This window comes from Bombus impatiens, unplaced genomic scaffold (assembly GCF_000188095.3).
Source record: "Bombus impatiens unplaced genomic scaffold, BIMP_2.2 scf_0298, whole genome shotgun sequence".
Taxonomy (NCBI): domain Eukaryota; kingdom Metazoa; phylum Arthropoda; class Insecta; order Hymenoptera; family Apidae; genus Bombus; species Bombus impatiens.
Genome location: NT_176717.1, coordinates 227,433 through 255,009, shown reverse-complemented (window position 1 = coordinate 255,009; position 27,577 = coordinate 227,433). Strand labels below are relative to the sequence as shown.

The following is a 27,577-nucleotide window of genomic DNA, read 5'->3' as shown; positions in this document are numbered from 1 at the left end:
TTTCTGTTTATAGAAGAGGAAAAACCAGCAGCTATGCATGGCGGTGATCGGCGAAACGCTACATCGAAAGCGTCCATCAATGTCATGTTGATTTTTCTGACTTTCCTCGGTATACGCACCTCGAATCGACTTCATCCGCGGCAAACCTGTGTCACGTGACTAGCCTACCGTATCAACTTTGTCACCGAATTGATGCCTGCTGCGGAATTCCAAATAATTTCGATGCCATTTTCGTATATCTCTTCTTACTTTACACTTTACAACGTTACTCGTGCTTGACTTACATACATTTAACGTCGTCGGTAATTTGCTGAGCACGTGCAACGAAACTTGCTAATTTCATCTGACGCTCTCTAACATCCTAAAATGTTAACTTAAAATAACAATAACGCGATGCAGCAAATTCATCGTAAAATTTTGAAACAATACGAGCAAGTGCGCCGTCACTTGGCAAGATTTCCACTTGCATCGGTTAATCTACGGTTTAACTATAGTACAATAATCGAGACCGCTATGTCGACGGTTAAATTTTCGAAATTCGATATTCTTAAATCTCCGTTCCAATAAATGTTGAATGTTAAATGCGTAACGCATCTGCAACGCTGAATATAAGATGCAACAATTTTCGTGAAATGTGCGACCAGACATAAACTCAAGCAATATTAAATCAAGTATTATATTCATTTGAATCACATCCTTTAAATATTTTTATCGTCATAAACGTACAAAGAATGATCTTCACCTCGACGCATTTACCATTTCTCTTTTCCCATACCTCTTTTCCTGGACTCCTGGACTTTTCTACTCGTACGCATGAAATAATAAACCATCGAGTCGAAAGAAATAGCTATCCTTCTTTTTTTTTTTTTTAGCTGCCTGCAAATAAACGAAGTTCGCCAGAAATTTCAGTAATGAAGAAAAAAACACGCGAAACGTTTTATCGATGTGAAATATGAATCCACAGATACAGGTATCGCATTTAACGCTCGTTTTCATTTCGCCGTATGTCGTGTGTTTTCTATCGTAATTAATGGCGAATAAAAATGAAAGCTATTTCGCGAATTGTCGTCGAATGGAAAAGTTCACATTCATTCGTGAAAGAGTCAATGTAGTATGGCAGCGACACTCTGATAAACAGTTGAAAAGACATTCGCGAGTTCAGATAAATTTAATCCATTAAAAGTGTCGTGCAGTGTCGCTTTATACTGTTTTCCACTTGAACGCGTACAAAAGTGAACTTAATAAATTCTAAGGGCAAAGCCACGCTTTCACGTTTCACCAACAGTTTCGTGAATTAACAACGTTTAAACGAGCCAAATCACATACAGCTACGAATGTTCATCATGGTCTCAAATTCTTTTTAATGCTCTTTACGCTCGTGAATTCACAACGATTTTATCTTTTTTTCGAATAAACACGATCACACTGCGAAACCGCGTGAATAGTTCAATCTCGTTGCGTGTATAAAATTCCAATGAAACAGAAAAACATTTAAAGTTATTCAATACACGATCAAACGAGGATTTCCTTGTCTTATTGTTGCCAATTTTATAGTCTGACACGATCTTCTTTAGAAAAGTGTCGTTCGTCGGATGCTTCGTCGAAGGAAAAAGAGAAATCTATCCTATAGACATAGTCTAATACTCGTTATTATTTCCTGGTAACATTCGAAATAATCACTTGATGTATTAATATGTGATCAATGTACATACGCGTGTATGCCAACTACAATATCTACTCTAAATCGTGCACACACATGAGCCTGTGTATCAAGAACATTTTTCGCAAAATACAAGAATATTGCCATATCTTTTTACAGAGAACGAAGCATTACGTGTGTTTTATCGGATAGCAATGCCATGTACATTTTTATTCGCTGTTGTATGCTGAATGATTTATCAATGACTTCTCGTTGGAACGTTCAAGTTTTCCATTAGCTCTTTATACATAGGGTTATGGAACACGTTAATATCGTTTCCATGAGCGAAAACTTATTAATTAACGTTCATATACTTGATTCGTTTAACGATAATAGATGATTTTAACATGGACGTTTGAGACTCTTTTTCGTCGACTTACCAGAGACATATGAATTGTAAAAGTAGACTCGCAAAATAAAACAAGACGTCAGATTTTCATCTCCACGATATTATAACATACAAAATAAATTGGACATTTTGATTCAATCGAGAAACGATTATTTTACGAAAGAAACGCACCTTTGCCGATGGAGGTAAATTCAAACATAAATCGCTTTAATATCGTCACGAATTCCCCTTATCACTGTGATTCTATCTGCAGGAATTTTGCATCCAAGCCGTGGAATGTAATAATCCTCGTTGCACCCAGGGTAACGTATAGCAAAGATGTATGTATCTTCCGTCGAGAACACACTTAATCGGATATTACGAAGTAAGTACTTGCAAAATGTTTAATGGGGAAATTACCACCAATGAAAATATTAATCCTTCGAGACTGCCGATAGAAATTCATACGTAACGTGGTTAGAGTTTCATTGTAACGATCCCTGCAACGATTATCTTCGTCGATCGCCAAATTGTCGAACATCGTGAAGCAAAGGTAAGTACTATGGCTTGGTACGTGTACAAAATTTGAAATTTCCAACGATCCGTTAGTCACGTTTCGAACATCTAATCGATTTGTGACTTTACCGAGCGAACGCCAATAACCGCAGCTGATTCCGTATAATATTAATCAAAACTCAACAGAGAATATGTACTCATATTATGTAATTTAGTAGTATTACGCAAGATATATAGAATGAATACGCATCACCAAATTGCACTATGAATGAACTCCGAGCAATAATATATTTCGAATATGTCAAACTTGTTCAAAATATATCGAACGAATATGTATATGAACTCTCCGTTAGATTTTATTAAATTGCGCTGCACTGACAAGAAATTTATTTCAATTCTAGGAAATGATATTCCTTTTATTTCTCGTTCTATGTTACCTTGAACTTCTTATATACAGGGTGGTTGGTAACTGGTGGTATGGGAACAACATATCACAGACAAATCGAAGCAACTGTAAGGCTAAACTTAAGAAATTCTACTGCCTAATTGGTCGACGTTCCAACCTAAGCATGCAGAACAAAATTACACTCTACAAGACCATAATAAAACCTGTCTGGACTCCAACTATGAGGTACAGCAAGTAATTCCAACATTGAAATACTTCAACGCTTTCAATCGAAAACATTAAGATCCCGAGTAGATGCACCCTGATATTACCAACGAAGCAATACATCGCGACCTCAAGATACCCACAGTCAAAGAAGAAATAACAAAATGTAGTAATAGATATATCAAAAAAGTTAACATACATCGAACCCCCCTATTTATTAAATTACTTAATACGTCGGACCAGATCCGCAGGCTAAGAAAACACTATCCGTTAGACCTAAACACTAGATTCAGGTAGATATTTCTAACAAGTAATATTTACGTATTTATAATATTATTATTTATAAATTACACTTATTTATAAATTATACTTACTTATAATGAGTTAATATGTGTATTAACTTGTTATAAATAATTAGCCATGTCATTGCCAGACAAACTTACTCAAAATCCTCAATGCGAGAATTGATTATGAAGTACTTGTAAATAAAAAAAAAAGAAATAGATCTATGCGGTATGGCAGCAGTCGATTTGTAAAGCACAGCTCCAGTATAGTTCCCACATTTGCATATACAGGGTGGTTTGTAACTGGTGGTACAAGCGGAAAGGGGGTGATTCTACGCGACAAAAGAAGTCGAAAATATAGAATAAAAATTTTTCGTTCGAGGCTTTGTTTTCGAGAAAATCGACTTTGAATTTTCGCTCGGTACGCCTGTACTTTATCGCGTCTCGTTATAACGGATCTCACTGTAGATCGTTGTCTCGATGGGAAAATTTAAAAAAAAAAATTTTTTATTCTATATTTTCGACTTCTTTTTTCGCGTAGAATCCCCACCCCCCTTTCCGCTTGTACCACCAGTTACCAACCACCCTGTATATCTTATTGCTAAATTAAAGGTATCGGTTAGAACGTGTAAATTCACAACTGGAATAAAACAGACGAAATTTTCTGTATTTTTTCTTTCCAAGTTTTATACAGTGGAAAACTACCAAGTATTTTCATGATAATCAATATTTTCACTCGAATAAACCAAGAAACTGCGTCTGATCTTCATTTTGATCTGCACATGTTTTCGTGCGAAAAAAAGTTACAAAAAGGTCAATATAGATGTAGGTCTCTCAATAGAGAAGATTCCTTTTCCTCTTCTATTTTCTACTGGGTTTTCTCATAATAGCATATTTGGCTTCCAAACTTCATTTCTCGTTTTCTTTATAGAAGAAAAGACAGAAAGAGTTTCCAGAATAACTTTAAATATACGTACAGAAAGAAACCCGATAAGTTAACGCTTAGCTGCTGGTACGTTCGGTTACGTAGCATAGAAGTTTGAAGAACGGAAACGAAAAAACGGTGACGTCGAAGCATATTTTCTACCATGAAAAATACTGAAAGCGTAAGTAAAGTGAATGAATCGCGTACAGTTATTTTCTTCGTTGTCAGATTTCCAAGTTACTCGAATGGATCTTTTCATTTCACCAATTTCTTTGAAGATGAAAAATTACCTTTGATATAGCACGGAAAGAAAATGTGAAAATACATTTGTTTTACTTCAATTGCATCGTAATATCAATTCGGTTGCGATACATCTAAACAACAAGATGCTACGAAAAGACGTATTTATGACTTTGTTGGCTGCAGTTATTTGAACCGCAGAGTTTTAATTGAAACTACTATACGAATATAGTATAATGAAACGTACACGATCAAGCTAATTGAAAAGCCGCACGATGACAAAATAGTTCGAAGCAACAAACCGTAATAAACGAACGCACGAGATTCGGGTTTTGCACTTGGCACAAGTGCACTTACAATGAAAACTAGATGAAATGTGGTGTTGCTATGAAGCAAATCTGCCACCGCCGTGCTTAATCCATTCTGCTTTCCATCGATCTCCTCTCCTCCCTTTTACATCGTCCATGACAATCGTGACCAAAACCAATTATATAACAAAAAAGAAAAAGAAAGTACGATGCTAGATAACCATAAAAGCATGCTTAGTTGAAAATTTCCTCTGCTTTTGTAATATCCGAGTGGTCAAATTAATAGCTGTAAAAAAAAAGTAAATCCTATTAAAACCGTATCTATTAAGATAAAAGCAACCGACTTCGATAAATTAACGTTTTTCTCAAGATTTGATAAGAAACTCTAGAATTAATTACTGAAATGGAAGTATTTGAAAGTGTTGGCGAAATATTGGTACGATAGGTCGATAGATGAAAATAAACTAATCGGTGAGCGACCTTTGGCAACGCTAGCATTGAATAAAGATACAAGAGAGAAGATACGGCTACGTACACGTTGGTACTCGAAGAGTAAGGGTCGTGAATATCGGTTTCCAATATAACGCCCGGGATGCCTATATTCGTAGGAGTTAATTCAAAATATCGTGAATAGTGTAGCATCTTGCAAGATTGGACATTCCATTCTATACATATACTTCAAGGGCATACGCCTAATCCATACGTCGCAGTGTTACGTTACCACCCGGTTGCCACAGTCGTCACCACAAATCCGTAAGATCCGTATAATCCTGCAAAAGCGAATGATAACGGCATCGCTACTATGTAAACCACCGATTGAATTCTGGATTATCGACAATTCGCAACACCTATCTTCCCGGCTTTTAACGTAATGCCAACCTTAAATAAAGATACGCACGATTGCAAAGAAAAACAAATTGAAACTTAGAGCGAGGAGAATATACTTCTATCGACATCTGACATACTGAATCGACATACTAAATCATGTTATCGTTGACCACTTTGAGAAGTCTCAAATATCAAAACCTTCCTATATCAATTACCAGCAAAATAAATATCTTAAAAACAGGAAAAAGTAAATTTCTACAGTAACCGACTGATAATCACTCGTATCATTACATATGATGAAACACGCGAATCCAAGTTAGCTATCATAAATAAGTGATTCACTATAACGGTTGTAACTGATCAATGTGCACTAATAATATAATATTTCAATACGGTTAAAGGTGAATATAAAACATATGGCACGAGCCACACGTAACGACAACGTCACGATCAACGACCGATCGATAACGGATAAAATGTTGTAATTTGCAAATTAGACTAGACAAAACTTGATAAAATTAGATCGATAATTTTTCTCTTGAATTTTCATCTTACTATTTGGAAATACCTACTTTACCATCGCATTCTAAGTTTTTAATATGCCGTGAGTAAAACAATGACACACATCAAAAGTATGAAGTTGCTCCAAAAGATGTTATTTCGGAACAGTAATATCGGTCAGACATCGCGCGACAAAAATGTATTATTTTCTAGGTATTATGGACATATGACACATAGAATAGAAGAGAATCTATAAAACTATAGACGAATCAAATAAAAATAATAGGAGAGATCTCATAAAATTATGAAACAAAAAGAAATTAAAAACAAGGGCTTTCCGTCTTACTTCGTACAATCGCGAAGTGTGAAAATTTATTTTTACCGAAGTTCCAAACTTTCAATAAGAGGTGATTAAGACAATAAAAGTTAAAATAAATAAAAACTAAGACGTTGCAAAATACTGACAACTAATAAACTGAGGAACACAAAATCGCAACCTTACCAGTGACACAAGTTTTGACAAGATTTTACCTATTCTACCTTATCCATGGAACGTGGAGTTTCATAACTGATCATCGGAAAGAACTTGGTCGCTCCGATGATACCAACCGATATCTTACAATTTAATAAAGCTAACTACAATCGCCAGCCAATCAGCTCGTATTATTTCTTATATAATTAATAATTGTATTACGTACTGTAATGCGATTAGTAATCATATATGAAATAATACTGATTGCCCGAGTTTCACCGGCGTGGAGATTGCTGCGAGTGGAGACCCTCCCTTTACACGATCCCACCCACCCTCCTTTTACGCACAACAATTTATTCATTTAAAACACCAATTTATAAAAACAAAATTCTCCTCCTGGTGTACGTTTGTAAAACGACCAATCTCTTAATTGTTATGAGGAACAAACAACGAAAAGAGTTTTAAAGAAAACCGATGCGAAAAGCTAATCCTGAAAGTAAAAATAAATTAAATCTTAAAACAGCTGCGTAATTCAATATCAGACGCTATTTCTACCCATCTATTTTCTATTTATCCACCTTACTACATTTAATCCTCGATTGATATAATTGGATTGGAAGTGAATCAGAATAGATTAGAATAAAATTGTTTAATTTTGGAGAATTTTATTTCTATCTATATTCTGCATTTTACGTGATAAAGATGTTTTATTGTGTAAAATATGGTATACAAATAAGTGGTCAACATGTTAAATTGTTAGCGGTTAAATATGATTTTCACCAATTGAGGATTAATGATACATGCATTAAGTACTAGCACACTTATATAAATGAACACTAACAATACTTTTCTTTTTTACGTCGGGAAATCCTCATGGATACCCCACCGCTGTTCTGAGAGAATCGGCGGGGTAGTGTCGGACTCTTACCGACTAAAACCCTACGGTGGCCTACCTAACTACTAAGAGATGGTTATGTTCTAAACTTCGCCACTAAACAACAATTCAATGACCGCAAAGTTCAAAGGAACTTCTGAGAAATCAGTAAACCTGAGAGCACAGAGACTCACCGAACGTGTAGTAACGGACAAGATGATAGAGCGGCTTATGATGACAACATCCGAACTTGATCCGTGATTGACAAGGACATGCAAGATCGAAAACTGAAGAAGGAAATAGTCAACCTTGTCTGCGACGACAGCCTCCACATGTACACGAACGATGCGGAAGTGACGTCCGCTTTCAATCCCAACATCATGATGATTTCTGAAACAAAATCAAAATATAAAAAATATAATAAAATTCTTGATATAAATAATCCCAGTAAACGAGGCTCAAAATGTAGATAAATATTTCGTAATACGTATTTACATCCTTCCATTCATTTTATTTAATTAAGTTTCTGACGTACATGTATGAATCTTGACGATATTTCTTACAATCCAAGAATTCTGTAACAAACTTGTTTAATGAATTAGTACATAAAAAGTTGATGACAGGAAAAAAACACATTCTACACGAAAAGAGAAAATTATCAAAATATTGTTGTAAAAGTAAAACAATTTGAAGTTGGATTTAATCAGAAATTGAAATTTTGCTTTGGATACTAAGATGAAAGAAGAAGTGATTAAAATCACATAGCCCTTAAGAACTAAACAGTTATAGTGTCAAACTAAGCTTTTAATATATTCAATAACTCTACGTAATTTTAAGTATTCTCGGGTAATTTGGATGCCACTCAGACTAGTACTAAATATATATTAATACTATTATATTAATTATTATTTTATGTTATATATTAAATTATATATTGATACTACTATATTTTAATACTAGCAGAGGTATTTTAATACCTCAGAAGCAAATTTTTGTTAATCCTTTTGCTCTTTTCATTGGGCGTAATTTGTTTGTTTCAATTATTCATAGATTGCGTTGCAATTTTCTGAAGCAGAAGTATATAGAAGTATAAAATTCTATACTTCATTTGCGATTATAGAATATCTGTTCCTTATTCTATCTACATTTATTCTATATTTTATTAATAATTTCATAGAAAACTTTAATTTTAATTCAAGCTGGTACTATATTGAATCGGTAGCACCACATGTAACGTATTTCTATGTCCATAATTCATAGGTGATCTCCAAAAACATGGGATACGAAAAAGTATTGCATGTCACGTATATTTTATATCTTGGCTAAGGTACGCATCACAGATGTGGTATAGCCGTTGTATCGTTGGTTGTACGCATGCATGTATGTAACACAAACGGACCTATACTTTCTCCGTGATGTAAGATTTATTCTGCACTACAGATTATGGTAAAGAAGAGCTATATATTATACATATGTACATATTAATTATTCTTTTTTATTTATTAAAAATTACAATTCTCGCATTGAGAATTTTCAGTAATTTTTTCTGGCGTGGCGCAGTGACATGGCTAATTATTTATAATAAGTTACATATTAATTATGCTACACATTATAGACTTCCCTTACCACTTTAATGTCATTCCCAACATTACCGATGTAATATATAACTAATGTAATCAACCATTGATAACATATATTTTATAAGCTTGCATTCATATCATGACGACAGATGGCACTTTAATAGTTTCGAACACCATTTCAGGCAGCAAGAAAATAATTTTGGCAAGTAGCTTTTATTGCTCAAACATATATTCGTCGTTTTTAAGATTTATATTACAAGCTTTTCTCAAAAAAGCATAGATTTTCTATATAAAAAAGTAAATACAAATTATGTATGTAAAATGTCAATTTTAAATCGTATTTTGCATTTAAGATACCTAACCCCTTTTTTGCCTACTTCAACAATTCAGCAACAATTTTTAAAAAATAGCTCACGTCTAGTGACACAATTAAACATGAATGAAGCTATTTTATTTCACGAAGAGGGAAGCAAGAACTTTAAGATGTCGTTTCGTTACATCAATCCCGAGTTAAACGTCGATAGACAATTCAATTTCCAAAGACATGTGGACGAATCCATAAATAATTTTGTTCAAAGAATAAATAGGAATATTACTGTATACTTAAAGGAAAAAATTTACCGAAAACTGAAAAAGCAGAACAAATGTGTAACAACCATAGAAAGCTTAAAAAGTGACTTTGAAGATAATATAAAATTTTTAAGAAATGACTCTGACCTGAATGGTGACCTCACATGTCAAACAATCTTAAACAATTCGTCGGATATAAAATTAGTCATTTTTGATAAGGAATATATATTAAGGCAAAATGTACCTTCCATTACTACACTAGAACTACCATCGAGCATTTTAATTGATTTTCCAGTTTATCCTTCTAAATTTGAAGGAACAAATATAGATAAATCAAAATCAATTTTTAACTGGTATAAAAATGAAAAAAATAAGTGGATACATGTAGGAGAAGGATTTTTATATATTCCAAGATCTTCTGATTTAGGATGCAGATTGAAAATATCATGTATTCCAAAGAATAATGTAGAATCTGGACCTTTAACAGAAATTGCATCAAATAATATTGTAGAAATTGGACCTGGCTTATGTCTTTTTAATACCAGACATGCTTTTACTAAAGATAAATTGTCAGGTAAAAGGTAAGTTTTAAGTGGAAATATAATTTCCAATTTAGTTACATTCATTTAACATAATTGTTAAACTGAAATTTTAGTTTCAGAGTAACTTCGTACAATATATTAGCAAATGTATATTCAGAAACGTCTGTCTCTAAGGAAACTTTATATCCATACTGCCCATATTATGCCTTATCTATGGATTATAGAAAATTACTAATTCTTAAAGAATTAATAGGTATTTTTTTTAACTGGATTATATCAATGTTTTAAATTGAAAATAAAAAGATATAAATGGTGTTGTTAAATTTCTACAGGATACAATAGTGACATAATATGTCTTCAAGAAGTAGATAATTCAGTATATGAAAATGATTTGCAAATGTCTTTAAGTATACTAAACTATGGTAGTATATATAATTTAAAGAACGATTTACGGGAAGGTCTCGCAATATTTTATAATAAGGACAGGTTTGATCAATTGTCCTGTGATTATAAGGTTATTTCTCAAAACACAGATTTAGATGAATTTAATACTGTTTGGATGCAAATTCAGAACAGCCGTGTAAAGCAAACATTCTTAAACAGAAATACGATTATTCAGGTACTAGAATAATTATACTATTATTAAATATGATTTATTAATAATTATTTATGATATATATAATGCATTATAGACAATAACACTTCGATCAAAAGAAAATCCTGAAATTTTAATTGTTGGCAATACACATTTGTATTTCCGTGCAACAGCCGATCATATACGTTTGTTACAAGCATATTATGGTTTATCATATTTACGCACATTTGCCAAAAAAGTGAAAGAGGAGGTACTTGCAAAAACTTAACCGAATGAAAATTGAAATGTTTAATGTGATTAATGACGCATTATAAACTTACAGAATCCCGAATGCAACGTTAGTATTTTATACTGTGGTGACTTCAACAGTGTCCCAGAAAGTGGCGTTTATCAATTAATAACTCAAACTTACATACCAGAAGATCATGCTGATTGGAAATCTGGTTAGTTTTATGGTTTTTATATAATAATTTCTATAAACTTTGATTTATAACAGTCATATTCTATTATATCATAGATGCTGAAGAACATGTACAAAATGTGTCTATTAAACATGACATGAACTTGTCTAGTGCATGTGGTACTCCAGAATACACAAATTACACAGCTACCTTTTCTGGTTGTTTGGATTATATATTTTATCAAACGGATTATTTAACAGTTGAACAAGTTATACCATTGCCGAGTAAAGAAGAACTTAGTGCGTATACGGGTCTTCCATCTATAGTGTCACCAAGTGATCATATATCATTGTGTGTTGATTTAAAATGGTCAAAATAAAAATATATACATAGCACTCGATTGACATTCTTCAATTTATTTCAACAGTGTATCATTTTTTAATATTTTTGTTACTATCTCCTCTCAAGAGATCCAATCTGATTATATGTGATTCAAAATATAAAAATATGTAAATTTTCAGTTATTATTAATTTATTAAATAATTTCAACTTTTTGTAGAATTTTTATAAAACGTACACAATAAAATTACTTTTCAGTGTTTTTCAAAATAGTATTTGTAATTGAAATTACGATACAGCGAATAGTTAAAAAATAATCTTTGTATTCTAATCTAAAATAAGAAATGAAAACCTTATGTATACTACAATCTACTTAAATTATTTCATATATAAACGAATAAAGTTAAAGAAATATTGTTTGCGCATTTACATTTGTATTCTAGAAGAGGATTTCACATCCATATGGTACTATCACATTAATTTTTTAATTTCTGATTACCAAAGTGTACATTCACATTTTAGTAATATGAAATAGCAGTAGTATCACTACATATATGAATGATCGGTGATAATTTACAAAATTTTTTACATAGATTATATTATAATGGATTTTTTAAACTAACAGAGGCCTGCAGGGTAAATAAAGTTTGTTTTTTTTATCGTCTATCTAATTACATATAACAGTTATCATAAGCTTTGAAAAACAATTTTTTGATGCTCCATAAGTTTCACAATATTAAAATTCTATATCTAAATAGAACCTTTCATCTCATCTCATTGACTTAAAGTGATTTGACATAATATTAATTATTCATTCACAACGAAGAATACTAGTTTGTGATTTATTTCTTTAGATAGTACAATGTCAAAAATTCGGCTAACTATTAAGTTACTCTATGATTCGAAAGGTCATTATATATAATTAAATAGATATATGAAAAACTATTGTATAAATTAGTACCTCTATCTTTAATTTTATGATCTTTTTATGTTTTCAAAAATATTAGAAATAATGCTTATTATACTATTGCTTTTAGTAACATATACCTGTTAAAGAAATTCATTGCCTGCAGACTTCTGCCTAAAAAAACTTTTCTATTCGTTCCGTTAATATATACTTGGTTTTGTATAAAGAACATGTGCTGTGCACGTTTCAATGATCTTTTTAATGATCGGAAAATTTTAAAGAAAGGTGTGTGTGTATATATATATATATATGTTTATATATGTATATATTACCACCTCCAACGCCTTTGCACTAAAATTACAATCTATTAATCTTTCCACTTTTTTCAAAATTTACTTAAAATTTAATTTTACTCTAACAGGTTAAGCGTCGAAAGTTGTTCAATTGTGTAGTTATTACAGGTAATAAAAAAGAGTACTTAAATAAGGATCTATTACTTAACATATTTAACAAAGAAGGCAATGAAGTTTTTCGATATCTTGTTGCACTGAATTTGTTAAAATATAATTCGATACGTGAATACACGTAAGTACTCATAAATCATTGTACACATATGATATTAATGAACTATTTAAAGGGTAATTTCAATCTCATACTCTAATAGAGCATCTAGAGATTTATTGAGAACAATTTTTCAGCGTGTACTAATTGGTCAAAATCCCTAATATCGAATGAGAGCTCTTTACAAAGGTAGTTATTTTTATGAACGTATGAAAGAGTCACGCAGGTGTGTTTTGTGATTGATAATAATACCTGTATGGCTTAAAACGACACTTAAACGGATCTGTTACAGTAACAAAAATTTCCTTTCGGTTACCAGTAAGAAAAAATGTAATACTAAAATTTACATATTTGTAATTGGCGTTTGCGTACTGCTTAAGATCACATTCCCCTTCGTGGAGCACTCGGAACTAGTAATTGTAAAGCCGTCATCGCGTCTGGGAACAGTGAGTGATAATTTACAACTGGCACGTAGGCAGCTGTAATTACTCGACCAGCAAACCATCTACCATGTAACGAATTGACAGCCGCAACTGCTGTCGCTATTGACGGGCACTTAACGTAAACGTTACCCTGAGGTGAGGCTTGGTCCACGTACACATGTAATACACCACCGTGTTTATTGCATTCCTCGATAACATCATCACGAATTTCTTTGGCCCAATTCGGATTTGTCTCACTGAAACGAAAAATCATTCTGTTTGAATTTAATCTTTGCATAATTATTAAACAATTTGTAGTTGTTTAATGTAGTGTTACGTTATCGTTTCTGAACATACATATAATGATATGCATGGGAGATATTTTAAGATAACATAATTTATCTAGCATATACATTCCCCCAGTGAAAGAAGTAATCTAATACTAGGTCTACAGATATGCCTGTTACATGTTAAGAAAATTACGAGGACTTACTTTTGTGGGTCGAACATATTAGATAACATAAAGCACTGTGTCGCTATAGGAGGAGCAGCTTGTGGTGGTGGTTGTGGTGTTGACATAACTGGAGCCATATTTAGTGCATTTGCAGCTGCAGGGGGAATTTCAAGTCCAGTTCCCTCCGCTAATTTGAACATTAGCTGTAACCTAAATATTTTTAATATTAATTAGTAACTTATTAAAATACAAAAAGTGATCAATATAAGAATATTGTACCTTCCAGTAGCACCAAGATCTATACCACTTCGATCTAATTCGTCTGTGTCAAGAAGAGATGGACCCTGTATTAAGTCTGTACGTTCTGTAACATTACCCACTTTCATAGGTCTTCCAGCAAGTTCAAAGCCATTCAACTGTTCCAAAGCTTTTTTTGCATCATCAGCATTTCTAAACTGCAATAAAAATAAATATATTTTAAAGAAAATACTAATATTATGATTGAATAATCTATAATATATTTTAATATATATTTGATATATACAGTCAAGAATCCATAGCCTTTGCTTCGACCGGTTTCCGGATCCATGATCAGTTGAATGTTATCAATTTTTCCAAATGGTTCGAAAATACCGCGAAGCATATCTTCTGTAATATTAAAATGTAGAGATCCAACATATAACCTCATAGGTCCGGTCTGACCTTTTGGCATTAGATTTGGCATGGAATTACCCATGCGATTCTTTTCAGCTTGAGTGTGCTGTACTACTATGGGAACACCGAGAAGCTTCTGACCCGACAAACCAAGTGCCTGCGAAAATAATGAAATAATTATAAGAATAAACATAATATCAAATATAAATTATATATTAACTCACCAATGTCACACTTTCAGGATCCTTGAACTCTACATATGCTATACCCTTAAATCTTCTTGTTTTGTTGCATGTGATAAGTCGGACATCTTGAACTTTGCCCACACTCGAAAAGAATTCTTCCAAATCTCGAGCACGTATACGCTGACTTAATTGCATACAGAACACCGTTCTGGCGTCCCGTTCCTCTGGTGTTAGCTCATCATTTCTGCTGAAATGAATATAAGATACAAAAAATTAAAAACATTGACATTCTAAAATTTATCACAAAAAATTATAGACGCAAAAGTGATGCAACCCTAAGTTCCATGCTTTAAAATATCTTGTGGAAAAGTTTTAAATTTTGAAATATGTTATTCTTATATTCTTAGGCTATTTGGCTATTTTGCATTTTCTACCAAATAATGAATTCATGCAAACTTACATGCCAAGAGGACTGACACCCTTTCCAAATGGTAGTCTTGCTCTGGGAAGTGTAATTGGTGTGAGGGATCGCTTCCTTCTTCTGTCTCGATCTCGGTCTCTATCCCGTCGATCCCTATCTCTATCGTTGTTATCCCTGTCTCTATCGCGGTCTCTCCGATCTCTTGATCTTGATCTACGTCGACGGTCACGATCACGATCACGATCGCGCTCTCTATCTCTGTCACGATCTCGATCTCTGTCTCGATCTCGGTCGCGGTCGCGACGATCTTTCTCCCGACGGTCCCGTGATCGAGAGCGGGAACGAGAACGATGCTTGCTCTTCCTGTAAAAAAACGAAACCAATAAAGTGTACTAAGAAGTTTTTTTAATAAAACCTATAGAACTAATTTGTATTCCATGATGTATGTACATGATATAGTAAATCTGAGTAAATAATAAACGGAACTTGATAATTTTAAGTTTAATTTGTATAATGTAATTTTTTAAATTATAATATGTCCACTTATTAATCCGAACCCTTAGTGGTAAAAAAGTTTCTAAAATTAGCTTTTATTTCCACAGTACGACTTAACTGATATAAATAATCAAATAAGTAAATAATCCTAATATTAACCCTTTGCGGACTGCCGCCGCATATATGCGTTCTGCGTAAACCATCAATTTAGCCAAGGAACTAATATATGTATTTGGCCAAACAACTGATAGAACCGAAAGACTCATATATGTATCCCACGTAAACGCGTCGTTATGGTCGAGAAACTCATATATCTCATATATGCGTATATATAAAAGACTCATATGTAGGTCATTTTATTTATCCTGTGGAGAATCTGTTCATGTACATATGTCTAGAATTTGACATCTTGGAGTGCTACGAACGAAAATCGCGTCTAAGCAAAAATGTGCGCTAGGGATTTTAAATGACTATCACGGCAGCAGCTCGGCCCCACGGTACGGTTGACTTCGAACCGTCCCGTCCGCAAAGGGTTAATAATTTTTCATTAAATTGTATAATTAAACACATGTGATAAAAATAACCCAATCAATATATTATAAAATATAACATCTGTACAAGTGTTATTGCATGTTTTAATCATCATATTCTATTTTGTTTAATGATCCTTTTTTTATTACATTTCAGATTTTTAACATAATCTGTAGCACAGATATTCTTCCTAAATACTTACCATCTTCAGGTCTAACCTTTGGAATTATGAAAATAACCAGCATTTACACTAATTGTATGGGGTCTATAACAAAGAGAATATAACTTCAAACAGTTATATGTATGTACCAAATGACTAATTTGAAATATTCACATACAATCGAATATGTATTTCAATCTATAAGGCTAAAGGTTCAGATAAAGTAGTTTATTTACAGACACATGTGTTTTATCATATCATAAATCATGCATTAAAATTCAATTTTAATGCTAATTTAAAAAATCTAATACTTCGATAAATTTTTAACAACAGATATTTTTCTCCTAAAACAAGGATTTCAAAAAATTCAATCCATTTACTTCTTCATTCATGGTTTTTCATCAGATGTAATTTTTACTTAAATTTGTTCAATTAATAAAAATAACTATTATAATAGTACTATTTTAAAAAATGTATGTAATAATATAACAAAAACGAAATAATTAAATTTATTTATTTTGCGCTCCTTACCATTTTTACTGAAATTATAGTAATTTCTGGAGAAGTAATCAGGAAGCAAGACTTATTATTATCGGTTAACCAAGATAAACTACAATTTTTTATGAGATCCAAACGACGGATAGAACGATCAAATTACATTGGAAGATATGAAAAGATAACAAAACATTCAGGGTTTGCAACAAAAATCAGTGATAGTAATTATCACTTTCGTTTACCGCCATTCAGTAGCGTACGTTACTGGCACGTAGTCATTACCGTTACTTGTAGAAATAAAACATTTACGTATATATTTTAATAGATTTAATGGTTCAAATATTAATTCTAATAGTAAGCACAAATTGTGTTTACAAATTAATTATAATAAGTGAAATATGCTTACCCAGATGATTTACGGCTAGACCCATTCTCCTTGGAGGATTTGTCTTTGGATGAGGAGTCCTGCTCCTACGAACAGCAAACAGTTGAATGCCATGCCAGCCAGCCGATGTGGCAGGGACGCGCGAACAAGGGGACAAAAAGCAAATCATAGAACGTTAGTAAATTTTATAAAGATAAACTATGTACATATTGTACAATTTAAATTTTGACAATAGTTTCAAAATAAAATATGTCTCAATAATGAAGTTCTGTCTTCTGTTAAAAAAAAATTTTTTGTAACCATGTAGATAACTCTCCTTTGAACACTGTTATCGAAGATCTATTGCTGCTGGATGGTGATGCACTCTCGTGCTCTTTCTCTTTTTCCAGGTAGATTATATTGGTCTGAGGGGGCTAAGATGAGGACACAGAGAAGAAAGAGAGAGAGAGACAGAGAGAAACGGGGCGAGCATAGTGTTGCGACGCCTCGCACACACCTGGCTCAAACTTACCAATCGTTTTATCGGGTTTTAGGAAAGCATTGCAATCTTGGGTTGAGCATGCCTTGGTCTTAAACTACCAATGGCCAACCACACATCCTTTTTCTTCTGCAAAAGAGAGCCCTCATCAAAGACAGTACGTTTTTAATGTAACACGAAATGTGAACCCTAATTGCTAACCTACAACCCCTGCATGTATAATTGATTTAACTATCTCATAATTAGGAACAAAACGATCAACGATCATTTGCAGCTTCCAGTAGATATACCACAAGATGATTTAGCTGTACAGAGAAAATGTTTCACATGATTAAAAGCGAACATACACATGGTATATGGCACTAATACAATGAAATGATGATAATGGTGTTACATGTATATGTTACGGATGTTATATCTTTTTATCTACCATGAATATAAAACTAATCCTCTAGTCAATTACCAATTCTTCAGTAATATTGATTGTACAATTTTAAAACATTTTCTCATTTGAACCATATAACTTATTTCCTGCTTGCCAATTTACCATGCATTTTGTTTGTGAAGTACTATATCAATGTACATTCAAATTTTAAATGAGACAAATAATGTTATGTTGATGGAAAATCTTAAATATTGCAAAAGATGAAAACACCATAAGCATCTTAGTGGACTACCATTAGTAATTGTAGTCATATAGTTAAAAACAAAGGTCTACCATATGATGAAAGAAGTAGACTTTAATAATATACATTTTTTGGAGTTTTGAATAACATACATAACACATTGAAAAAACATATTTAAATATTTAGCAATCTCAAATTGCTAAATAGGTTAAATCTGATTATTACATCTGCCCTGTCTATAAAACATGTAGAACTTTCAATAAGAACTATTTTGTATCTCTTGTACTATACACATATACATTATAATTTAATATCACAAATATTCATAACAGTTAAAATACAATTCTTCATTAATACCACTGTTCCCTTTAATTTTAGAGATCTTAAACAATTATAACAACATATGATTCCCTAAAAAAGGGAATCAATATATGATTATAAATAAGATGTATAAATAAAACTCCTATGAATTAAAAGAAAACACAGCCAATGTGAAACTGCTTGAAATTTTAAAATCCGACAAATACCTTTGTTGTTCCTCCTAACAATGCCGAAGGTACATAGTAAAAATCAATAAATATTATGCCCTTCTACTGCAAAAAATACTACAGACAACAGTTTTATTGATTCTACATATAAAAGCTATTCGATGCTTGGACAAATAAGTTGATTCATTTTACCACATATAAATGTTATAAAGATAAATAGAATAGCATGGCACATGGCAGAACAGCACCTAACAAATCCATCTTTCATTTCTACATTTCTTTTTCTGTTTTGTTTTAAATAAATTAATATAAACAACCTTTATACTTTGCATGTGTATTTTCCTTTGTCTCTCTATAACCGTAAAATGGTGGCAGTAACAATTCTATCTACGTCGTAAAATAATAAACGTTACGATTTCTGAGAAAAAAATTAGAAAAAAAGATCAGAAATAGATAAAGAAAAAAGAATTAAGTAAAAATGATGTTAGTGATGGCTTTTCTTAATACCTCGTATTTCAAGTGCATTCTAGGAACTCGCTGCCGAACATCCTACGAGCGCGAGGGTACATGTTACGTACCATCTATAAGTACAGAAAACGGAGGTATTGATCAATAGTCGGTATGAGACAAGGGCGTACTTTGTTCTACATGTATATATGGGAAGGAAAGGACGATTCATATTTTTCTCGATCGCAACACGACAGAACATACCCGGAACGGTACGGCGCCGTATTTGTATTCTTGCGCGTCGAGATTAGGTAGACTTTATAGGACAAAAAAAGTCAGGATCTCGAAGGAGCAAACCGAGACAAACAAAGAAGTAGAGAAAAAAAAATTAAGCCTTACCCCCTTCTTATATGGCGCCTCCAGCATTGCCTCGACATCCAAATCCTCCGCCATTGCGCGAGTCGGTGAGCTTTCTGAAATACCACGCATTAGCACTCGATAATCTAAAATACGGTGGTCGAATTGAAAACTCTATGAGGATATTGTGTATAACGTACAGACTAACGAATGCTCGCATACGATTTAAACGTTTAACAATTTACTGAAAACGCAAGATCGATAAAGAACGTTAGGGAACAAGAACGCAATCATATGCGACGATGACCAAAGAGAATGGAAGACCGGATGTGAATAAACGAACCAAGCGCCACCTTCACGGAAGTGTCGAATGCATTATTTTTGCAATTGAGTTTTCGAGTAACCATAACCGTACAACTATTTTTAAAATGTCCCTATAGATTCTTGATTGACTTTTTACTGATAGGTTTTATATATTTTATTTGATAATTATATGTAGAATATCGTCCGAAAATTGAGTCCTAACTAGTTACGAGAAATCAACATGGAAGACAAGAAGATCCTCGTTCTGCACATGCCTAACATGTTACAAATGTCTCAGACAGAGAGAAATATATTTTACTCATCTCAGTCTGTCTCGTAGGAACGAGGTCCTTGTTGACTTTCCATGTTAATTTTTCACAACCAGACACGACTCAATTTTCAGACGCTTGTCCCTAGCGAGTGTTGAGGACTGAATTATATGATCATATTCCCGACATAACTTATTTAATAGAAAATAGATAAACTATAATAATTTAAAAAATTCACGAATAATTTTATATACGTATATATTTGTTATAAGTGTTTGTAAAATATTTATTTGAATTATTTATACTATTATATATTATATATGCATATAAATATATGAATTACATTTTTAATGTCAATTTGTATTTTATAGGTTATAAAAAAGAAAATGAGTCATATCATCAAACAGATCGACTATATTTTTTGTTGATAATAGAAAGATTTCTTGGTAAGAAATTCGATAGGCAAATTTTGAGCGAACTCTATCGGAGAAACTTAGAAATATATTCTTCGCTCTAGAACACATAGCTCATCTCAGAATCAGTTTTAACGCTTTAACTGTCCTAGGTGTACATGACGTAACAGATTGGCGCAGTTTGCCTAGTGGCCATTTTGTTTTCAATTGCACGGCTGATTAAGGTATTTTATATAAAGATATTTCGTGTAATTGTAGGCTATTTAGGCGATTAAAGTAGTCAACGAAATATTTAAGAAAGTTTTAAAGGAATTTTACTTATATTCTCTACGACAACTATTTTATATGCTAATTGAAAATTCTATTTAGTTTTGGATAAGTTTTTTCTATCAAATTTCACGTTCTTTTATCTCTTTCTCTCTTTATCCCCTTTTATATTTTTGTTATTGCTGATCTTGGTAATCTTTATTAAATAATGATGTCGTATTACATATAGAATAAAGCTGTTTTCCATTTTGACCATTTCTTTTTCCAGAGTATCAGAAGAAAAATTTATATTTAAATTTATACATATTCGAGCATAATTTAACGTTATTAAATTTTTGGAAACTCTGATTAGCATCGGAAGTACACTGAACATTAATTTTTAAGACATCAGACGTTATCTCATACGTTATCTCATACGTTTACCTAAAAATGAGTATAAGTGTTGTATACTCTATAATATCGTACTATTTAGATTGATGATCATGTATAATGTAAATTATACTATTTTTAAAAGTATTATAATCATTTGTATTATAATATAACAAAGTATAAGAATTGTAGAATTATATAACCACATAAAATTAAACTAATTTTAATCAATTGAAATAATTACTTATAATGAAATATAGAGATATAGATAAGGATACAATCAAAGCTGAATTTCTATAACATATATTGCATCGTAAAAAAAATAAATGGATGAAATTCATATATATAGAAATTACTGAAGACAAAATCCTAGCTTTGATTGAATTTTGTTTATATTAATGGCAATTTAAATACATTTTGATCTCTCGCTATAAGTCTACTTGTCTCTTGCATACGCGTACATTTAAAACCAATCAGATAAAGGCTTGGTAAGACGAAATGAGCAGTGTACTCATAGAAGGCAGTTTCTATCCTTATAGGTGTCCATCTGTCCATTCAGCGTGGTGAGAGAGGCAACAATGGATTCAAAACGGCATGAACGCAGTTCCAAGTCCAATACAGATTCACCACCAGCTCCACCTTCGCCTCCTATGTATAGTGCAAGTTATACAACATATGATGGGTACAAAAACAGAATGTCGTCGCGCCGTTCACCTTCACCCTTGGAGTATAGAAGCAGTAGATCTTCCCGAAATGACTCGCCACAAGACAGACGTAGAAGAAGACGCAGTACTTCAAAATCTTCTCCAACTAGATCGTACAAACGATCTCGATCCCCCGATAGAGATAAAGATCGAGACAGAGATAGAGATCGATCGCGCAAATATTCCAGGAGAGATAGATCAAGGTCTAGGTCAAGAGGAAGATCGCGTTCCAGAGATAGGAGACGTAGTCGCAGTCGTAATAGGAGTAAAGATAGACATAGAGGTAGAGAAAGCCGCAGATACCATAGAGCACCATCGTACGAGTCAGATACAGCTGAAGATAATACAGAAACAACTGTATCTCATCCAGTTGTTCCTCCACAATCTAATGCTTTTAAGAATGATGGTAGTTTTATGGAAATGTTTAAAAAAATGCAGGAACAAATGCAACCTGCACAAAAACCGGCGACTTCTGTTTTGGAAGAAAAAACTGTTGTTCCTCCACCTTTGATGGTAGGAAAGAGGCGAGGAGGTAGAATTTTAAAAACTGGAATGGTTGCCAAACCAAAGACTGAACAAACTGTTGAACAACCTAAGGATGCTTGGTCACTCTATATGGCTGAAGTGAAAAAATACAGAGAAGTTTGCTGTCAGGAAGAAGATAACACAAGACCATTGGTTAAATAGCTGATTTTATTTTCAACCATTTTCCATTTTGTTACTTTGTTTTATCTACAATGAATGTGCTTTCAAAAGATGCTGTGTTCTCTTAATTACAACATGGTTGTATTTAAATATACAAGAATAGCTATTAACCAACTTTAAAAAAGAGCTCCATGTATACTAAAATTATTTAAAATTTATGAAAGCTTTGAATTAAAGCTTTTTATTATTTACCAAGAAAAACTTCTATAGAAATGTATGCAAATATGGGGAAGCTTTTTCTTTTCTCAATTACTAGATAGAATGTACAGTATATGTTATTCAAAAATTATAAATATATAGTATCCAAAATTCTTAAATATTTCGAGTTAAAGAACATTATTAATGTAATATGAGAGTAAAAACAAGGACTGCAGTGAGAAAGCAATTAATGTTTGTGATAGTGTACTATGTGATGCAAGAGACAAACTGACTAAAGCGAGAGACAAACATGTAAAGAGTTTGCCTTGTGGGAGAAAGGGAGGGTGACAGATTGTAGCACTTTTAATAAATATAATACATTGTAACTTGTTAAGCAGCATCAATATGGTTAAATATACAGAACTTGGAAATGCGGCAACATTAGAAACCCCCATCGATTTGAAACCAAACACAGCACCATATGACCCAAGATTCCCAAATCAAAACCAGACAAGGTAAACAAAACATAAATTGATGTATTTTAATTCTTATAAACTGTTAATGTATAAGATTGCTTATTCCTGTTTATTTTGAATACAGATATTGTTACACTAGTTTTGTGGACTTTCAACGTTGCAAAAAACGACATGGTGAGGATTATGATGCATGTAAATATTTCAAAAAAGTATACTCTGCAATGTGCCCAAATAGTTGGATAACAAATTGGAATGATCAAATTGAGAATGGAAATTTTCCAGGAAACTTATAATACATTAGAGGCATCACATTGTAACTGCCACTTTAGTAATGCTGTTTACACAGTAGCAGGAATTTACAGTTCTACCTTCCTGTTTGTAAAATAATATTGAATAAATTAATAATAGTTTAACTTCTATTGAATTCTGTTAATCAATATTGTTTTTATTTCATTATAATTACTGAATATAAATAAAAGTTGTACAAAATTTAAGTATTTCACTATTTTATAATTTTTTGGATACAAATTAATATCTATAATAATACATAAACTTTTTTTATATTATTAAGCTCAAATCTAAAATTATTTACTATACATTGTTCACATATAATTTCAAGCACATAGGATATTGCATAAATTAGTGTATGTATTTCACGTCTTACGCTAAATAGTTCACAAAAAATATTAAATTAAGTCTACCATAAAAAGTAATACATAATTTGTAAGAAGTTATGTAAAAGCTTTCCTTGATTATAACTGTATATGTAGATCAAACTTTACATCTATTTTATGTGCGTAATCACTTAATATTAAAGAAGTATTTATCATATATTTTCATAATCGTAAATCAAAACTTTCAGCTTAAAGGTTTCGGTTATAGTACTTGCCTATACTAGAAACATTCGATTTATTTGATTACATAGATGAATGTGTAATAAAAATTTACTAACTCCTTCTATTGCTAATGTTTTCTCATTTATATAATAGAATTTCTCGTTCAAATAAGTGAATTCGATCAACAGCAATATATTTAATTGGACATTAACTAAAATTTTATTCAGATAAATGTAATTTCATTGTATAGATGAAAAACTTTCCAATCCCTAATCCCTACTATGGACAATAGTCTCGTAGAAATCATACATAGATTCGATAGAGTAATGAGGTAGGATTTTACTGTTTTAATGTTCTGTCCTATCCTGATATGCAAGTATATATCATCAAATATTATCATTATACAGAGAAGAAACTCTGCAAAAGTTCAATAGATTCGATGTCAATTTTTCCTATTTTCTTAAATAAAAAGACGATATATACAAAAGTAATTATTGAAATTTGATCAGCACTTGAACGAATTTCTAATGATTTCATGTATAAAAATAGTATAACTAAATAGAAATAAAATAAATTTTTATATATAAAAATGTTAAAAATTTTTCACTCATACTTTCTATTTTTAAAAGTTTCTTTGTTTATTTTTTTCAGTACAGTACATATTGTTTACACCGAAGGATAGGATTTTTAAAAGTTTCATATTATTGAAATGAGAAGATCCTAAAGTACAAGAGTTTTATATAATGATTAATGCTAAATAAACATATTAAAATGTATAATCATAGAAAAAGAAAATACACTAAAACCATACATTTTAGCCATAGCAAAATATAGTACCTCTCTGAGTCATATTAGGTATCATTTTTCTAGGGAGATAGAGTTCTAGGGACCCCCAAATAATAAATGAAACAAATAACTGTCATAAAATATCGAGATCATTATGTAGTAGGAATAGTGTTAGTTAATATTTAATTAATAATTAATATTACTGCATATGGATACTATTATAATTTCCTTAGTAGAAACGAATCTATGGTCAAATGATTCTAGTTGTTTCCGGACTAGTGCTACCCTTAGCGGCAAAGTGCTAAAGATGTTCCACGTTAGCATATACAAGAACCCAGTTAGTTCCATTTGAGGTATTCCAAATGAGGTATACTCACTGTGGCTTTACGTTACTACAGCATTTTATTGTACGGTTTTACGGAAAAATTCAAATTTTTCTATCTGAGATAGACAAGTATGAGAATAACAAAAATCAAGCAATAATTAAGCTTAGTTGCCTGAGAAAGAGAAATTAATTGTTTATTACAATATTTTTTAGAGAAGAAAAGAAAATCTTTCGTTTTAAATGAATTATCAATTAGTGGTATGATGCAATAATTTTAATATATTCTTTATACACAATTTTTTAGATTTAATATTAAATTTACTTTTCTCGCGATAATATTTGTGTTATAACAAAACCTAAATTTCGTTTTAATAGTAATTTCAATACTTGATAGAATCTGAATAATATTTCTGATGCATCTGCAGAAAAAGAATCTCTTGATATTTGTATGGTCGTCATCTCTATTACGGGGGGTTGAGATTCTCCTCGGCGCACCGTAAAACTCGGTGGCCCACCGCGCTCAAACATTATATCATTTTTTTTTTTTTTTTTATTTAGTTTGTATTTTATTTTTTTTTTTTTTTTATTTAGTTATATCATTTTTTTTTTTTTTTTATTTAGTTTGTATTTTACAATTTGTCCAGCTGGACATTCGGTAAATTTTTCTAGCTTAATTGTTAAATAACATGTGGATGGCTACCCCCAGCGGGATACCATCTTCCAGTTTGACTATTTTATTTCTTTAGTAAGGTCAGCGGGGTTTTTTCTTTTTAGTCTTCTTTCTATGAGAGTTTTGCTCGCTTCAGCAGCCAGCTGGTTTGGGTGTGTTGCCGTCCTTTCCTTGTATTTTTTTGCGTACGTGCCGATTTTTTCTTTGACCGTTGGTAGTTTTAAGTCTTTGCGTATATCCTCGTAACTATTTAACATTATCCAATGTCAGACATCCTTGAGACAAAATATGTAAATATAAATTCAAAAATAAAACTTCTTTATTTTTTACTTTTTCTAAATTAAACTTTTATTAACGTGTGTGTGAGATCTTCCTGAATAAAAGAAAACCAAATACGATATACTTTGAATTACATTTCCTTGATATGTATTTTTTTTTTTTTTTTATTTGTTAAAATTACAATCAATTCTCGCGTTGAGAAAATGTATTCAATTTTTATTTATTAAGTAAGCAAATGTGCTCCAAATTATATGGTGTTTGGTTTTATTTTAATTAGAAAAATGTAACAAATATGGTGGTAAAAGTTTCATTCATCACTGTTTATTCCCTGTGGTTGATCGAATGTTGTGATTTTTCGAGGTTGGTTGGCGTTTGTACCGTTTTGTGCCGACTAATAAAACTAATTACTTACTGGGATAAAGAAACTGGTCGCTAGTAAACGGCGGCTTAATAACGGAGTGATTTTGCCAGCTCAAAATCTGGGATTACAAGAAAACGAAAACCGTTAGGCCCGTAGGCTAAGCCAATTAGGCTTTATAATATTTTGCTAGCAAGGAAATGAATAATGACCGATCCCTAACAAACGAATTTTCACTAAGTGACGCCTGTAAACTGTAGGCCGGCCTGCTAAGTAAATTAGCTGAATTGCGAACTAAACATAAAATGTTGTATCATAAATTTAGTCGCTTGCATTTCTTAACTATCACAAATAAGAAAAAGGAAAGATTGTTTAAGCTATGACTCAAAGATCTCAGTTTGTCTTTATATGTCTTTGGGCCTTTATATGTGTCGGAGAAGAGTGAGGAACAGGATTGTGGGCGTTTGATAGACCTCCCTTGGAGTTGACCAGCGTTGTGTTATAACGAAGATACGGCCTGATACAACGAGTATGAAGACTACCGATTCGACAATCAACAGCGGCGATCAGCTACTCGCGACATTAGTGATAATGGTCTTGGGTTCGATAACGAATCCACGGTCAACGGGAGGGTAGGTATACTTGTTCTAACTCAAACGTGTACTACTCCCTTCGCCGATGAGATCTCGAGAAAGAATGAATTCTCGTCCCAATGACGCTATCAAGGCCAGCTATGGTAGGGTGTCTAAGTACAAGATCCTGGGATCGACGTCGCTGTCGATCGGTCGATTTGAGACAAAAGCTGCCTGTCCGTTTGCACAAATCTTAATTGCCGAAAAACCCAGGTTTTATGGCGGGTCCTCGGGCTAACCAGACTTGTGCTATGTACGTGCCTCAACATTAGGTATTCATTGTCCTAAGGAACCGTTAGCATGTTTTACTGTCCGATACCTCTATGAGTAGTTCCTTTAATGAGGGTCATAACACCGCTCCGCACCCTT

General features: G+C 32.3%; 4 protein-coding genes across 15 annotated transcripts in view; 3 read left to right on the top strand and 1 right to left on the bottom strand.

Moving 5' to 3' along the window:
* Positions 1-2,186, top strand: part of LOC100747284 (zwei Ig domain protein zig-8-like) — a 35,323-nt gene extending 33,137 nt beyond the window's left edge. For all 7 annotated transcript variants that reach the window (XM_003488921.4, XM_003488920.4, XM_033320378.1 and 4 more), the window contains one exon: positions 14-2,186. In XM_003488921.4, coding sequence (XP_003488969.1) covers positions 14-159 — 146 coding nt within the window. In that variant the 3' untranslated portion in view covers positions 160-2,186. The remainder of the gene's footprint in view (positions 1-13) is intronic.
* A 7,136-nt stretch (positions 2,187-9,322) lies between these two features.
* On the top strand, positions 9,323-11,797 carry LOC100747847 (2',5'-phosphodiesterase 12). The gene is made up of 6 exons (XM_003488925.4): positions 9,323-10,316; positions 10,391-10,530; positions 10,610-10,896; positions 10,970-11,122; positions 11,195-11,315; positions 11,390-11,797. Exons 1-6 carry the CDS (start codon positions 9,487-9,489, stop codon positions 11,650-11,652), a joined length of 1,794 nt encoding a protein of 597 aa, XP_003488973.2. The 5' UTR covers positions 9,323-9,486; the 3' UTR covers positions 11,653-11,797.
* Positions 11,798-12,825: 1,028 nt separating this feature from the next.
* Positions 12,826-20,037, bottom strand: LOC100747092 (RNA-binding protein 39). 4 transcript variants are annotated; one of them, XM_033320376.1, is made up of 10 exons: positions 19,879-20,016; positions 19,721-19,794; positions 19,382-19,455; positions 17,304-17,368; positions 15,256-15,579; positions 14,835-15,042; positions 14,501-14,767; positions 14,236-14,411; positions 13,996-14,166; positions 12,826-13,759 (listed from the first exon to the last, which is right to left on the bottom strand). In XM_033320376.1, exons 3-10 carry the CDS (start codon positions 19,397-19,399, stop codon positions 13,462-13,464), a joined length of 1,527 nt encoding a protein of 508 aa, XP_033176267.1. In that variant the 5' UTR covers positions 19,400-19,455; positions 19,721-19,794; positions 19,879-20,016; the 3' UTR covers positions 12,826-13,461. The 4 variants fall into 4 exon arrangements, with proteins under 4 accessions (XP_033176267.1, XP_012240247.1, XP_012240246.1 ...); XM_012384824.3 differs by lacking the exon at positions 19,382-19,455 and having other exon boundaries at positions 19,879-20,037; XM_012384823.3 differs by lacking the exon at positions 19,382-19,455 and having other exon boundaries at positions 14,835-15,039; positions 19,721-20,017.
* A 690-nt stretch (positions 20,038-20,727) lies between these two features.
* Positions 20,728-23,812, top strand: LOC100746852 (cytochrome c oxidase subunit 6b-3). Of its 3 annotated transcripts, none has more exons than XM_012384826.3 (3): positions 20,728-20,887; positions 23,245-23,361; positions 23,447-23,811. In XM_012384826.3, exons 2-3 carry the CDS (start codon positions 23,252-23,254, stop codon positions 23,613-23,615), a joined length of 279 nt encoding a protein of 92 aa, XP_012240249.1. In that variant the 5' UTR covers positions 20,728-20,887; positions 23,245-23,251; the 3' UTR covers positions 23,616-23,811. The 3 variants fall into 3 exon arrangements, with proteins under 3 accessions (XP_012240249.1, XP_003488964.1, XP_012240250.1); XM_012384827.3 differs by having other exon boundaries at positions 20,771-20,887; positions 23,242-23,361; positions 23,447-23,812; XM_003488916.3 differs by lacking the exons at positions 23,245-23,361; positions 23,447-23,811 and adding an exon at positions 21,839-23,228 and having other exon boundaries at positions 20,756-20,887.
* The last annotated feature ends 3,765 nt before the right edge of the window (positions 23,813-27,577 follow it).

Coding starts and splice junctions, on each gene's coding strand:
- LOC100747847 (XM_003488925.4), top strand. CDS start 9,487: ATGTCAATTTTAAATCGTATTTTGCATTTAAGATACCTAACCCCTTTT. Junction 10,317..10,390: donor GATAAATTGTCAGGTAAAAG/GTAAGTTTTAAG, acceptor CTGAAATTTTAG/TTTCAGAGTAACTTCGTACA. Junction 10,531..10,609: donor AATTCTTAAAGAATTAATAG/GTATTTTTTTTA, acceptor AAATTTCTACAG/GATACAATAGTGACATAATA.
- LOC100747092 (XM_003488918.2), bottom strand. CDS start 19,810: ATGCGTGGTATTTCAGAAAGCTCACCGACTCGCGCAATGGCGGAGGAT. Junction 14,768..14,834: donor ATCCTGAAAGTGTGACATTG/GTGAGTTAATAT, acceptor TTATTTTCGCAG/GCACTTGGTTTGTCGGGTCA. Junction 13,760..13,995: donor AATATGTTCGACCCACAAAA/GTAAGTCCTCGT, acceptor TTTTCGTTTCAG/TGAGACAAATCCGAATTGGG.
- LOC100746852 (XM_003488916.3), top strand. CDS start 21,878: ATGGATTCAAAACGGCATGAACGCAGTTCCAAGTCCAATACAGATTCA.